This window comes from Schistocerca nitens, chromosome 2 (assembly GCF_023898315.1).
Source record: "Schistocerca nitens isolate TAMUIC-IGC-003100 chromosome 2, iqSchNite1.1, whole genome shotgun sequence".
Lineage (NCBI taxonomy): Eukaryota > Metazoa > Arthropoda > Insecta > Orthoptera > Acrididae > Schistocerca > Schistocerca nitens.
This window is the reverse complement of record NC_064615.1, coordinates 864,381,039-864,397,776: the sequence shown is the minus strand read 5'-3', so window position 1 is coordinate 864,397,776 and position 16,738 is coordinate 864,381,039. Positions and strand designations below refer to the sequence as shown.

Genomic DNA, 16,738 nt, shown 5'->3' with positions numbered 1-16,738 from the left:
TAGCTAAATGATAAAGGATCTATCTTTCTGTGTATTCGCAGCACATTACACTTGTCTACATTGAGATTCAATTGCCATTCCCTGCACCATGCGTCAATTCGCTGCAGATCCTCCTGCATTTCAGTACAATTTTCCATTTTTACAACCTCTCGATATACCACAGCATCATCCGCAAAAAGCCTCAGTGAACTTCCGATGTCATCCACAAGGTCATTTATGTATATTGTGAATAGCAACGGTCCTACGACACTCCCCTGCGGCACACCTGAAATCACTCTTACTTCGGAAGACTTCTCTCCATTGAGAATGACATGCTGCGTTCTGTTATCTAGGAACTCTTCAATCCAATCACACAATTGGTCTAATAGTCCATATGCTCTTACTTTGTTCATTAAACGACTGTGGGGAACTTTATCGAACGCCTTGCGGAAGTCAAGAAACACGGCATCTACCTGTGAACCCGTGTCTATGGCTCTCTGAGTCTAGTGGACGAATAGCGCGAGCTGGGTTTCACACGACCGTCCTTTTCGAAACCCATGCTGATTCCTACAGAGTAGATTTCTAGTCTCCAGAAAAGTCATTATACTCGAACATAATACGTGTTCCAAAATTCGATGGTCTATCAACACGGACTGTCCAGGTCTCTACAAGGAATGGTGTACCACTACCACCCACGTAACACAGGGTAAGAACAGGGTTGTAAAAAGATCCTGACAGGCCGGAGACGAGTGTCAGTGGAAATTAGTTTCAAATCCGACACTTATTGCTGCTGTCTGTGGCTGCAGGTTCATCTCAGCAACAACCTGGACATTGCGAAGGGAACTGCATACAGTCGACATTTGGAGCTGGCTACGTCAAAAAAGAGGCCTTTGATCACAAAGACACAGAAACTGCACGTCTTCAGTGGCAAAATGGATAATACCTGATGGCATGTAGTGTGCCCCAGTTTCGCCTCTCTTCAGATAATACTCAGGTTCAGATGTTCGGATGTGTGTGGATTCCTATGGGACCAAACTGCTGAGGTCATCAGTCTCTAGACTTGAACTACACATGCCCGAGGGGGGACTCTAACCTCCAGCGGGAGGAGCAGAACAGATGATGCTAGGAGTCGAGAATGTTGACGTCCCCATAGGGCGTTTAACCCCCTGTGTGGAAGGGTGTATTTTAAGCTGGTGATGGTGTCTTTCGTACCCTCACTTGGGTCCAGTCACTCTGGTTAACTGTGGACAAGAACCAGGATATCCAGGGCGAACTTTGATAAAACCGACAATCTGCAGGGACGGATTCCTGATTGGAAATGGAGGAAAAAAGTCCTATGAACGTGTGTCTGGAAATGGGCGGTGTGCGTGCAGCGACAACAAATCGTCCCGGAACATAGTACAGAGCTGCATTGCATCCACGTCAGAGCAGATGTTCAAAGTGGCCTCTGTGGAATGCAATGCACGCGCTCACATGACGCATCATGGATTGCCACACTCTTTCGCACTTTGCGACCTCTCCCGGAATAACATCACAGGTATCGTTAACGCGCTGTCGAAGGGACTGCACATTAGGAACTGGTTCAGCATACACAACGCTCCGGGTCCTGTCGAACGCCCGTGGAAGACGTTGTTAGGGCGTCGGCGAACTGTAATGCGGAAGAGGAATGGTGCTCCGCCATGCAGAAACCACATAACCTGTCGCAAGCAGCCCAGGCAGACTATTCCGCAGGAAGTTCAGGTACTTTCCTCCGTCGAGGAGTTGTGGAATAATAACCGGTCCAAGTATATAGTAGCCAAGCTTCCATGCCCACACATCGACGCTGAACTGCTGCTCGTGAGATGTTTCAATCATTCCCCGAGGATTGTCTGTGGCCCACAGCCGACAATTATGCAGACTGATGATGCCAGTTCTGGTAACGGTTGCTTTGTCGGTAAAAAGGACTGATGATAGGATCCCCATAATTGTGACCGTACTGTGGCTTGCACCATGTTGGCGTGCCACATACTGGAGCTTGTTCTAGGGTTCGTCTCATATCCTATAGAACCCAGTCCTCCCTGCACGTTCGTCTGTCCAGAAAGAGCCATAATCACCCAAACGCCCAAAAATGGCTTGAAATGTTGTGTAATGTGGTTGGTGTCTGTGACGGTACTTGTTTTGGTATAGCTCTGCTGCATCTCGATTGTTTCCATCTGCTTGGCCGTACACAACCACCACCTCGGCTTGTTCCGCACATGAATACCGGGCCAGCGCCTCCAATGAGCTCCCGCTTGACGCCATTGAAGTCGCCAATGGCGGTGATTTGCGGTCAGTGGAATGCACGCTACAGAGGCGTCTGGCTCGGAGCTGTTCTTGAAGTAACCGATTTGTCACAGTTCTTTGTGTCACTGTGGTGACAACTGAGCTCAAATTGCTGTCGTCGATACGTACGAAGCGCCAGAGGCATGCATCGACCTTTATGGTCTTCCCTCTTGGTAGTACCACGTGACCGTCCAGAACTCTGTCTTCTTGCGACTGTACTTTCTCGTTATCACCATTTCCAGCAATCTCGTACACTGGCTGCATTCCTGCCCAGTCTTTCTGCAGTATCGCAGGAAGAACATCCAGCTTCCCGTAGCCAGATTACAGGACCTCATTCATACTCAGTGAGGTGTTCATAAAGGCGTCTGTCTCGTCTTAAAGGCGTTCTTGACTAGAATCAACCCACCATGTCCAGTCTCAAACGTAACTAACGCTCACGACCGTTACAACGTGTACTTGAAGCAAACATGATTTGCAGCTCATGGTGGCACTACTAACGCCACTCTTCGCGACTGGCACGAAATCTGAATAGACATCATCTTTAAGATGTACGCACATCAAAAAAAGTTTTGCATCACCCCAGTTCTCAGAACTCCTGACGATAGACATTGACTGTGGATATTGTATCACAGACACAGACCCTTTGACTGTTCAGAGATGTCACTAAAACCGCCCAATTATGTAAACAACCATGCGTGAGCAACGTCTATTAGACGGAGGGGGGCCGACAGCCGATCAGTTCCAGTTATTCCACCAGGAAGGAGATACACAGCTCGTCTTGTCTGTAGTCCAACCATGCCTCGACGGTCAATACCGCGGTTCGATCGCATCCGCATTGTTACTTTGTGCCAGGAAGAGCTCTCAACAAGGGAAGTGTCCAGGAGTCATGGAGTGAACCAAAGCGATGTTGTTCAGACATAGAGGAGATACAGAGAGACAGGAACTGTCGATGACATGCCTCGCTAAGGCCGCCCAAGAGCTACTACTGAAATAGGTGACCACTACCTGCGGATTATGGCCAGAGGATCCCAGACAGCAAAGCCACCATGTTGAATAATGCTTTTCGTGTGGCCACAGGACGTCGTGTTACGACTCAAACTGTGCACAGTAGGGTGCACGATGCGCAACTCTCTCCCAACGTCTATGGCGAGGTCCATCTTTTCAACCACATCACCATGCCACGCGGTACAGGTGGGCCCAACAACATGCCGAATGGACCGCTCAGGATTGGCATCACATTCTCTTCGCCGATGAGTGTCGCATATGCCTTCAACCAGAAAACTGTTCGAGACGTGTTTGGGGGCAAGCCGGTCAGGCTGAACGCCTTAGACACACTATCCGGCGAGTGCAGTAAGGTCAAGGTGCCCTGCTGTTTTGGGGTGGCATTATGTGGGGCCGACGTACACCGCTGGTGGTCATGGAAGGCGCCGTAACGGCTGTACGATACTTGAATGCCATCCTCCGACCGATAGTGCAACCATATCGGCAGCGTATTGGCGAGGCATCCGTCTTCATGGACGACAATTCGCGCCCCCACCGCGCACATCTTGTGAATGACTTCCTTCAGAACAACGACATCGCTCCACTAGAGTGGCCAGCGTGTTCTCCAGAAATGAAACCTATCGAACATGCTTGTGACAGATTGAAAAGGGCTGTTTATGGACGACGTGATCTACCAACCACTCTGAGGGATCTACGCCGAATAGCCGTTGAGGAATGGGACAATCTGGACCAACAGTGCCTTGATGAACTTTTGGATAGTATGCCACGACGAATAGAGACATGCATCAATGCAAGAGGACGTGCTACTGGGTATTAGAGGTACCAGAGTGTACAGCAATCTGGACCACCAATTCTGAAGGTCTCGCTCTATGGTGTACAACATGCAATGTGTGCTCTTCATGAGCAAATAAAAGGGCGGAAATGACGTTTATGTTAATCTCTACTCCAATTTTCTGTAGTTTCCGGAACTCTCGCAACCGAGGTGATACAAAACTTTGTGTGTGTGTGTGTGTGTGTGTGTGTGTGTGTGTGTGTGTGTGTGTGTGTGTGTGTGTAGAAACACTCCTCCTAACTTACGTTTATGCCGCGCAACTCCTTGGTGTTGCGATTTTTGTCCCTCAGTGTTTTCAGCTAAAATTTAAGTGACACATTCTTTCTACGTGTAGTATATGCAGAATCCTTCCTGGTGCCTAATTTTTTTTTTTTTTTGGCTGGCTGTGCACTTACGGTACGAGGCGACTTGAGGCAGACACGCCACGGTGGTCAAGAGGCGTCCGTGAGGCGCTGCCCGCCAGGGCGGAGCACTGTTTGGCTTCGTGCCCTGGGCAGATCGCGGCGGTGCGAGAGACCACTGAAGAGGTGGCTCGGAGGCGGGAATGCATATCTGAACATGCCGTGCGCACACACGGGCGGCGGGGCAGCGTCTCTGGCGTGCTGTGCAAACGGCTCGGGCCGTGAACCGGAGCAGCGGCGGCCGCGCAGGTGTTTGCCGGCGACCAACTCCCTGGGACAACACGGCTCGCCGTTTCGCAACGCGCGCCACCCGGCTCCGGTGAAGAGCACTCAGTGCCACCTACTAATATACCCCTCGCTCTTCTATCCAGCTAATGGAGGCCGTCCTCAGTGAAAGCGAAGAATAAATTGCAGGGCCTTCCGAATGGAATGAACAGTCTAATAAGTACAGATTATGGATTGAGGGTAAATCGAAGAAAGGTGCGAGTACAATGCTACTTATAATCCGTCTTGGTTGCAAATTTTTTTTATTCATATGACCGGTTTCGGTTCATCTAGAACCATCATCAGATTTGATATTTCGGTTACAGGAGTAACCCGTCCAAATCCAGCAACTTTCACATGCTGTGACGCAGCATGTGGAACTTTCTGGATTTGGACGGGTTACTCCTGTAACCGAAATATCAGAACTGAAGATGGTTCTAGATGAACCGAAACCGGTCATATGAATAAAGAAGCTTTGCAATCAAGACAGATAAGTAACATTGTAAAATCATTGTTTTCTGCTATCCTGTCAGACATTATGTCTGTTTTTGCAAAGGTGAGAGTATACAAGAGTAGCAGAAATGAGATTAGAGCTGAACTAAACGTTAAAACTGGTGACCAAGAAGTAGACAAAGCAGCTCATGGCGGACGAAGCAAGGGCAGGATTGTCAGAAGTTTCCCTAAGTAAATTCTCTGATATTTCCCTCGTTTCCTGACAAGTTTTTGCATTTGCCATGACAAATTTTGAGATCTCAAAAACATGTGAGCAAAAACCTTAAGTACTAACATCAACATCTCTTTTTTGCTGCTGGGGTGGCCGAGCGGTTCTAGGCGCTACAGTCTGGAACCGCGCGACCGCTACGGTCGCAGGTTCGAATCCTGCCTCGGGCATGGATGTGCGTGATGTCCTCAGGTTAGTTAGGTTTAAGTAGTTCTAAGTTCTAGGGGACTGATGACCTCAGAAGTTAAGTCCCATAGTGCTCAGAGCCATTTAAGATCAACATCTTTTGTAATGACCTCCTTTTAGACGAAGAAAACAAGCCAAATGGTATATGTGTTTCATTAAGACTATTGTTGCTATTTTATTTCAATAAAACGAAACATTTTAGGTGACAAAAATACGCATCTCCTTGGAGTCGCAATACGGATTTAAAATACCTTCCCTTTTTTCAGAAATAACCTCAGAAAAATAGTAAGCCTCTTGAAATAAGTGTATAAGGCACTGAAGAGTTGTGTAAACTAACACTATAGGTGACCGCCAATAAAATGTTGCTTCTACTGTGTTCGTTATTGTCGGTTATTGCCTATTGTGTTATGTCAATTATTTTACAGGTATTGTGTGATTTTTCTTTCGAGAAATACATGAGTACGCAGCGTAAAAACCGCCAGCGACTGCCACTATTTTCTTCTTATTATCGTCCATACTTTCTAATATATAAGCTACATTCGAAGTGCCAAAACGTACTACAATAAGTAAGTCTACAAAACGCCGCACTGTACAATGTACTCGTGGTGAGACAGTTGCAGTTCCTGAAATCTATCGCCCGTTGTCTCTGGCCTGCCGAGGAGCACCACAGCCCTAGGCGCATGGACAAATCACGAATTCCGCCGCATTAGGTCGCACACACAAAGACCCGACCTGCGGACAGATCGGTGCGACTAGATCCGGCGGGTAGGGCCTGCACATCAGTGGGAACCAAATGGCTTCAGATCGGCAGGCCCGATCAGTTAGAGATACCCGCAGAAATGGCCTTCGGTTTTTCCCCGTCGCGGAAATCCACTCGTGTGGCCAGCTATTCACGTGTCACAGACACCACGTTGATGAAATGAGGCCTCCGTGATCAATCCGTGCGACAGATAACTTGCGCGAATACTCCGAGAATCAATACTAAAGAGGATAGGCAGCAACTCACCGTAAAGATGATAGCTGAACCGCAGACAGACACGTAGAAAAGACAGTCACACTCTCAGAACTAAATTTTCGGCCATATCATTTGTCAGAAAACGACAGCACACACACATTCGGACAATCACTCGCACACAACTCGTGCACACATACCCGTCGTCTCCAGCCGCTGTGTCTACAGCCTCTGAGAATCAGATCCAAACAAACCACTCCTCACGCCTCTCTCCCTCTCGTCGGCAGGCTAGGCTAGCGGCAAGGGGTGGTGGCAGCAACGACTGGAAACTGAGGGCAATGGTAGGAAGGGGAGAAGCACCAGGAATAAGAGAGCAGGGAAGTAGCGCACGTACTCAGCTGCACCCAGCCAGCGATGATGCATGATATCTCAGTAAACAAACCATTTCACCTACTGAGACAAAAAATGAGGTTTTTTCCAGTTTTTTCTTCAAATTTCCCTGATACTTCCCTGATTTCCCTGACACGTTTGAAATTCCCTGATTTCCAGAACTTGTGGCAACCCTGAAAGAGGACATAAAAAGCAGACTAGCATAGCTGAAGACGGCATTCCTCGCCAAAGGTCTACTATTATCAGACATTGTCCTTAATTTGAGGCAATTTTCTTTTCTGTTAGCGCTTAATTCAGGTTCAACAGAGTTCACGTTGCATCCACACAACAACTTACGTATACACTTCTTTGTTAAATGTTCGCTTGTAGTCACGCTTATTTGATCTCGTCACTTCCTCAGACAACGAATCTGGTCTGGAGTGCCCAAGGTTCTTTGCGGCTAATTTTTCCTGGCAATTTTCTTTTCTGTTAGCGCTTAATTCAGGTTCAACAGAGTTCACGTTGACACTCCACAGAAAAGCCGATTCGTGCACAGTAGACAACCAACTCCAAACACAATGTACCGTTTGCGGAAATTATTAAATTCAACTAGTATTATCAACCAACAAGGTCACTTGGGTGGAATACAAATGAGGCTCTGAGACCCATAAGGACACCGTCTTCGACTGCCCACATTTAAGTGAATATCAGAGAAACCAGTGAGGCAGCTTTTCGTCAATATATATATATATATATATATATATATATATATATATATATATATATATATATAATGTGGGCCTACTGTACAGATAAACCGAATCACCATAGGATCAACAGATTTCAGAAGCACGAAAAAATGCTACAGCCTCACAATCGACGATGATGTGCTTTATGGCTCTCAGCATCTCAAACGGATTACTCTAGGATAAAATCCAAAATTTAATGTCCTGTATCTCATTCAGAATCCCACAAAATAGGTTTTTCTATCAGTATAACTACAACATATACTGATGTCCGATCTAATTTTACAATATACAGTGAGTGAATTCGCATATCTGTGGGGTGTAGCACTACTGCCTTGCAGGATTTATGCAAGCGAAAGTAGATAAAAACCTGCTGCAGTTTGCTACCACCTGGTAGCACTGACATAAACTTGTAGCTGAGCGAACCGTGCACATTGTTAATCAAATCCGTATGTATATGGCCTGTACAGCATTTACGTCACGCCAGTTACGCATGCGCAGAAGTTCCTCAAAATGTGCACAAGGGAAGATGTGCTTGCGACCCTGATGCCAAGTTTCACCGAGTCTAGAGGAGCAATATGGAGCACAGTGCAGATGTAGTGCCGTGTATTTCACGTTACCGCATCTAAATTGTGTTTAACAGTATTCAAAGAAAAGTAACCAATAACTCCTCAGGGAGTCAAAAATTAGGGTGTTCATGTGCTCTTTCACAGAAGCCACCAATGGACGGGATGGTAGGCCATGTGTTTAGACATCAGGGAATTCTTTCCCTGATACTAGGAGCAGTAGAGGGTAGAAACCGCAGGGGAAGATAGAGGTTGGAGTATATCGAACAAATAATGGGGGACGTTGGATGCAAGAGCTACTCTGAAATGCAGAAGTTGGCGGACTGCATCAAACCATTCAGAAGACTGATGACCCCAAGAAAATAGCAACACAAGAAAAGGTCATCGAAGCGTAAATTTTACGCCGCGTTGGTATCAAGAAACGATTAAAATTTCCAACTCATTTTAGCAACTGGAGGATCTGGACAAAAAAAATGGTTCAAATGGCTCTGAGCACTATGGGACTCAACATCTGTGGTCATAAGTCCCCTAGAACTTAGAACTACTTAAACCCAACTAACCTAAGGACATCACACACATCCATGCCCAAGGTAGGATTCGAACCTGCGACCGTAGCAGTCGCGCGGTTCCTGACTGAGGGATGTGGACAATGTAATATAAATACCCTAGTGCACTGTCTAGATTTTCTTGATTTTTTCAGACATCTGTAAAACACTGTTGTCTGTTACTCTCCATCTACATATACAGTGTGTATCATGAACCTAGATAGCGTTTCTATGCGTATGTTCTTATGTACCCAGTGTGGTGACGTAATGGTTAAGACATTGAACTCATATTCGGAAAGAATCATCTCATGAATTTACTTCGCAGTTGACTCAAAACCTTTGAGGGATTGCCAGGGCAGTTCCCCCACGAATATTGCTTCTGCTATCCTTGTCCATTTTATCTCACTCCGTCGGCCTTCGGACTTCCATTATTTAGATTTCTCTTCTTATACCTGTATTTCACACACTTCAAATATTGCCAATCAATTAAGTAACCACATTTAGAAGCCTTGAAATCGGAAGCGGCTCAGTAACAGCGTAGAGCAACAGCTTACGCGGTGAAAATGACGGGGGTCGCTGTTTACATGAACGCCAAGACAGACAGGAATCACTGGGGTTGCACTGCGTATCCCAGATTGTTCAATAATCGCCGAAAACTCGCGGAGGCCTCTCGATAACGCACCAGGTGTGATCCAGATGACCTCAGACGTCCTCACGTCTGTGGAATGTTCACCAAAACAATCTTAACACAGTTTGAGAACCATAGGGTGGTATATTACATGTAAGCTGATAAACTGACTATATGAGTCACCAACAGGTCGCAGTAAGGTTCGCCTGTCGATTACAGTAGAAGAAACGCCAGAGATTGCCTTCTATCAGCAGCCTATATTTCACCCTTCTGATAAGAACTGTCCATCGACCCTTGGACATTCTCTGATGTACCTGTACCCTTCCATCCTCATATAGTAACAAACAGGTCAGTCAGAAACAGTATGAAAAGCTTGTAAGGTTCAAATGGTTCAAATGGCTCTGAGCACTATGGGACTTAACTGCTGAGGTCATCAGTCCCCTAGAACTTAGAACTACTTAAACCTAACTAACCTAAGGACATCACACACAACCATGCCCGAGGCAGGATTCGAACCTGCGACCGTAGCGGTCGTGCGGTTCCAGATTGTAGCGCCTAGAACCGCTCGGCCACTCTGGCCGGCAAAGCTTGTAAGGGTGCTCCAGGTTAGGTTGTGCTGCGATATAATTGTTAAGAAAGAAATCGATACGTTGCGCCGTTTCCGATTCAAGTAGCAATGAAGTTCAGGTGCGTCCTACATGATGAATTTTTTTTATGTTCAACAGGAAATGGAGGCCGCCTTCGATGGCAATCTTTGCGCTTTCTCGCAGACGACAGGCAGCTGGGGCCCATATACGTTTGACTGTGTAATGTGTTGACATGAAGCTGTAAAGCGATTTATGTACAACAATGTCTGTTGACTCCAAAGGAAGCACACGTAAGTCTATAGATAAGTACAGACAAAGAAGAGAGTCGTGCAGCATGCCACTTCTGAAGATTGTTTTAATAAAACTTCGAGTGGTTTCCCTTAGCGTCACGGTTAGATAGAAAGTTTCCGATCATATTTCTGTAAGGAATAAGATATCGTAAGTTTCAAAATAGGAAAACTGAGATTAGGCCCAAAATTTATTAAAAGTGTACATCAAAACTGTGGGCGAACAGTCACGCTATGGCGACTTAAAAGCCTAACTGAGGAGTCTGACGCCCGAAGAAAAGAAGTGATGGGGTTTGTGTATCTCCCGAACAAACTACTGAAAATAGAAATAAAGGAGCCCGTTGATGCAAAAAAATATGAAACTGAATATAACTTCCATTCTAGTGGATATTGGCGTCTACGAAATTCCCAGATCTGTCGAGTCCGAGGATGTTAATCTTCATATCATATGTCATGATTAAATACAAATGACGCATTGGAAGTAAATTAATCTTCACACGACGACTAAGAACCTGCCACAAGTATTTCTCAGGAATATTTTATTTGTGTTCCGTTGATCGTAAGCAAGAGAATAATTGTATGGATATGGAACGAGTCGTAATTACACACAACAACAATACTTATAGATGCTAACAGATACAAATTTTAATATTGTATAAGAACAAAATACGCTAATAATGACAAATTTACCCATTTACTACAGTTAAAAGAGGTATAAAACAATCAAATAATAAATTACAATTCTTCCATATTATAAGATTCAAATTTGATAGAAGTGAAATGCTCTCATAACGTCAGCTTCAAAATTTTCTTAATGTAACGAAATATTTTCTTCAAAAATTTCGTCACCTATTGCACTACCTTAGGGTTTGAATTTCCAGAAACGCTGAAACACATTTTTCTTTTTAATTTCTAACCGTGAAAAAATACCTATTGTGATAGAAGTAGCCTTAAAAATTCTTTAGTTGTTCTTTCGTATGGTAACTATTTTCGAAAAAACTTCCACCCACTATTTTAATGCCTTAGTGGTTGAATTTCCAAAACTGCTGAAAGACGTATTTTTTATCTTCTGACTGAGAAACCAGATACCAGTTTTCGTAGTCTTAAATGATGTGTACAGTATAAATTCCGTACACTATCCAAACTTCAGGTTTATATCGTTAGAGATTTGGGCTGGGCGATGATGAGTCAGTAAATCAGTCTGGCCCTATTTCAACCCCTTAGGGGTTTTATTTCTAACATAGAAGCCAAACACAAATCTTCATAGATTTAGCTTGCACAATGAAATATTTCCATAAAAACTTTAATCCCCCATCGATGTTAAATTTCCAAAAATTCTAAAACATATTTCTTTATTTCTGACTGGGAAACCAAATACCAATTTTCGTAGGTCTAGCTTCAAAATTGCCTTAATGGTAACATTTTTCAGAAAAAAACTCTTCAGCTCCTATTTCACCCCCTTAGGATGTGAATTCCAAAATACCCCTTCTTAAATGACACCTACAATATAAGATTCACACATTTTCGAGATTTCAAGTTTCGGTCCTTAACGCTTTGGGATGGGCGATAAGGAGTCAGTCAAGACATTGTCTTTTGTATATAGAGATTTATTGCAAATTATATTTTTATTAGTGACTAGTTCTGAACATTTTCATTCATTCTCAAACCATTACCTACATTAGGATGTATAATGTTATGAGAAATACAACAGATAACAGCAGTGCAATAAATCTTATGACATACCAGCATTTGTAATGCCTGGATAATGCATTTGATTTTATATTAGATCAATATGACAAATCTTACTTGAATGTATTACGATTGTCTTGATACAATTAAAATTTGACAGGCTTTTTCTGTTTATACGTAAATATTTGATGGGTATCTTCAGTTGTTTGTTGTGTGTAGATATGTGGTCTGCATGCTATGTCTCTTAGATCATAATGTTACAACTAAATACAGAGATGCTGTATTGATAAACGTCTCAGACTTCACTGCACTATTTTATAAATTACTAACATGTCATAAGCTGACTGCTTTACTGAATCATGAACTATTTTAAAAAAGAACAAAAAAATTGTATTTAAATTCAGATTATTTGTTGGGTACCTTTATCTTCCACTTGTATCTTTCCTATTCTTCAAGTATGTCTAACTTCATTCCTTCATGTGCCAAGTGTAAAACAGACACAACTGAGTTTTCAGTAAACATACACAATGAATCTTAACCATTATGCTACACAAACACATTGCATAACGTACCTTTTTTATGGATACAGAGAATCAGGAAAAATTCCAAAAGAAGTTTTATCAATTGCTTGCAAATGATGGACCACCAGGGTGAATGGCTGCAGAGTAAGATACCTAAGACCATTATCTAATCAGTTTATACATGACTTCAAAAAGTCGATCTCCTTGCCGAGTGCCTCTCCTTATGAAATTCACAGATATTTATTTGCTCTAATGACTGACAAAAACCACAATAAAAATTAACAGAGCACAAACTTCTCTAAAACACAAATCAGATTACAAAATAACACTAACACTGTGGTGTTGTACCAAGAAGTGTGGAAAAATGTGCAGAGAAAGATCAACAAAATCTGCTCATCTGGGCAGCTTGTGAAATCAAAGTTAACGATACAATGAAATGCCACAAATCATACCAAATTAAGCAGTACAAGTTATGTGGCAAAATGAGCAAGTAACAAGCTGCTCAGAAAATGCATCACACAACGGCAGTTGCAACATGTTTCTCCAAACTTAGCAAACTGTGTGCACATCAGCACGAAACAATAGCTGGGAGACGTGGGCAGCAATCAAATGGCCATAAACCTCAGATCTCCCTCCACAATTATCTACTTTTAAAACAACACTGTTTGGAGGGATGAATCAATGTAGCTGCCAATGTGACAGATGAGAATATAGATTATATCATGAAAAAACAGGAGAATGCTGCAGGAACTCCCCACTCTTGATATACAAAAATGCACCATAACATATAAGACATTGGTACTGGGAAGGAGCAGTACCCCAGCGATTGATCAGCGTCTACACATCAAGCATGGTGGCAGGATGACTCACTTCAATTAGATACGCCAAATTTTGGAGTAAAAGCAAAGGACCTTCCCACACTGGTCAGGCCATGTCTCTGTGTCTCGTTTTCTGACAGAATATGCAGAAACGTTGTGCTCAATTATTCTCTGCACATGGCATTGGCATCATCTGACCAGGGTTAAGAGAGACACTGGCTCTGTCAACAAAAGCACAAAGCAGGTCACAACCTCACTTATGTGAAATCTGCTGTGCTCCTAGGGGAGCTTCGAAATTCCTAATGAGATTCACTGCCCACACCAGGAGAACACCTTCCAAGTGAGAAAAATGCAAAGCTTTCTTCCCAGCAAATGTGCCTAGTACAATCCAAATAAAATTATCCATGGAAAGGAGACAAAAATGAATCAATATCACATCAATATTCGATAGTGTTGTCACAGTATCACTAACAGGAATTTGAATGTCACCACTTCGATTATGATTATCAGAGTGTTGATGAAAAAAAAAAAAAAAAAAAAAAACATGTTACTCCACTCTGAACCCAGGACAAGGATGCAAACTCTAAATAAAATTTATATAGTGTATTGCTTTGTGATTGTGCAAATTACAGTTCAGCTCATACTGCTTCTCATAATCAGCAATATACAGCATTTAGGAGAGACTCCATTAGGAAGTGAAAGTAAGACAACCCCTAAAAAGGTCTCAGTAATTTATACATTTATCTACTTTAAAATTATTATTAATGCTTGAGTCTGTTGAATAAATACTTTGAGATGAACTGTACCAGAACATAACTCCCTAAGAAAACAGAAGAAGAAGAAAATTAACAGTAAGCCTGCATCCTTGCCTTCAAATCACACAGATATGCTAAGTGCAATACATGCCAAACTGAGCATTTTTATGAGTTTTGTAGACTCCTTTTCAGTTGTTATTCAGCTGGACCTCAAGGAATTTTTCAGCATTTTATTCACTATATGACCATAAAACTCCTGTTTCTGGCCCTATCATAATTCTTGCTTATTAATTTGCAGTTGCCTAATATGAATCTTTGGAAGATTAAATATTGTACCCTTTGCTTTGAAACCTGTTGTAGACTACCATCTGACCTATGTCAAGGTAGGATTTGCACCCTGGAGTAGTATGTTTGCTTAATCAGCAAATATTACAGTTTTTAATCATCCTGAAAGTCGTTGGAAGATGATTTTTGTAGGTTAAGAACAACAGTGAACCCAGTAGGCATACCTTTCCTTGAAGAATCCCAACTGGTATGTCACATGCCTGTGACAGTGTCTTTAATTCTGTAACCTGTTAACCCTTTCAGTCCCTCTGTATCTTAGCTGCAAAAGAAGTGTTTTTCCCCAATGGAAATCTGAGATGCACATTTGCGAATGTTCAGTCTTTTCATCATGCAAAAGTGCTGCCAACTGTTGGGCATCACTATGAAAATATCAACAAATCAATGCAGCAGTGAGCAGCAGCTCATGACCATGAGAATACATAGATGTGGTTGGTTTGCTATACTTCACTGTATAACTGAATACTGTTACTGTCATTTTGCATGGTAATAATGGAACAATCATTTTACTATTTACTACAATGGAGAATTTTCATAATTAGTTATTTTAGTCTATAAAATGAAGCCATGTGTACAGAATATGTTTTGAAAATGGGTGCACATTTTCGTATAAATCTTGCATCTAAAAACATTAAAAAGATCACCTAAGACCATTACCACAAAGAAAAATTTACCTTCCTCAAAAAAAAAAAAAAAAAAAAAAAAAAAAAAAAAAAAAAAAAAAAAAAAAAAAAAAAAAAAAAAAGCAGGTCTGAAAGAGTTAATTCACTAAGTTCATCTTTGTGTTATGGTAAAACACAGTTATCCTAAATTTCAAATTTATTAGAAATGCTTGCTAGTGTTATTTGTGCTGTTGGTTCAGTTCCACTCGCAATTTTGACAAAAATTCTCAGTTTTCGCATACCATTTTAAAATTGCTGTCTTTCACCACAATTGACAACTGCAACTCCGTTTAGTTACCAGATTTTGCTGTACCTCAGCACAGGCTATTTAAGTGATCATCATACTACAAAATGGTGCATTTCAATCTACCTTGCGAAGATAATGCCTGTATATCACCATTCAGATACGTGAAACATTTTTTTCCACCATTTCAAAGACAAGTACATCGTATAGAGAACATAATAAAAAAGTTGTAGTTCTATTTTGTAACCCATTTCATAACTTAATTCTGTTTCATTATAATTTTTACTTTTTTCTGCCAGCAGGATCTGCAACACAACATCCCATGGCTATGATAGTTGCAACGAGATGTGCTGTGGTCGTGGTCACTACACCGTCACTGTGGAGAGGGTGGAACGCTGTCACTGCAAGTATTACTGGTGCTGCTATGTCAAGTGCAAGACGTGTCGGTACTGGGAGGAAGTTCACAGGTGCAACTGACAAACTGTGATTGTGTGTATTGCCATGTACCTTTTATTTGAAACTGTGTGATGATTTCCTGGCAGTCACAATTTTGATGCCTGTCCTTCAGTAGTGACATATAATGAACACTTAGGAGAAATTTATCACAAGTGAATTTGATAAGAGCTCTATTTGAGACTGCATTGAAAGGATGTGGCTAAACTGATTCCATTTATAGTCACGTCCAGTAAATGCTCTTGGCAACTGGACCAAAATAAACATGATATAATACAAAACATGATCGTCTAAGCAAAAGGAAATAAAATTACGCTGACTGCCTAGCACTGTCTTAACCTGTAATATTTTTACTACTTGTAATATTCACAAATTGTGCACCAAACAGATTAGGAGCTGACTTGTGGAACTGATAGTCTACAAAAACATTCTGGGTGGAGTTAAATTTCTGTTTAATCTACTGTTACATTCAGATATGATTTCAGTAACCACTATTAATCTTGTTTGCAGTTAACTGTACTACAATATGAATTTAATGTGACCTTGCTTGATGGGAACAAGACTTGTGCAGCCTGTGATATTCTGATTCAGCTTTCAGCAGTAAATCATTCTGTACATTTTATATATTTTTTAATAATTTTGATGAATTTGTAATAAAAACTGATCCATGGATATTTGACCCACTATTTTAAAAAATACTGCCTACTTTTGCTTTAATGTAAGTACCTTTGGATCCTTGTTGAAAAAAAAATGCTGTTCAATACTGTAATATTGAAGGAAAATATATTTTTATGATGTGAATCTAGTAATTGTGGAACTGTTCCAATTCATACTTTACACTAATGTACGTAAGTCAGACATAACGAAGAAAGAAAATAAGTGTTACAA

At 42.1% G+C, this 16,738-nt stretch overlaps 1 protein-coding gene across 1 annotated transcript in view; it reads left to right on the top strand.

Moving 5' to 3' along the window:
* Positions 1 to 16,522, top strand: part of LOC126235396 (protein Wnt-11b-2-like) — a 240,056-nt gene extending 223,534 nt beyond the window's left edge. Inside the window, exon 6 of the mRNA XM_049944118.1 lies at positions 15,700 to 16,522. Within this exon, the coding sequence (XP_049800075.1) occupies positions 15,700 to 15,874 (175 nt within the window). The 3' untranslated portion in view covers positions 15,875 to 16,522. The remainder of the gene's footprint in view (positions 1 to 15,699) is intronic.
* The last annotated feature ends 216 nt before the right edge of the window (positions 16,523 to 16,738 follow it).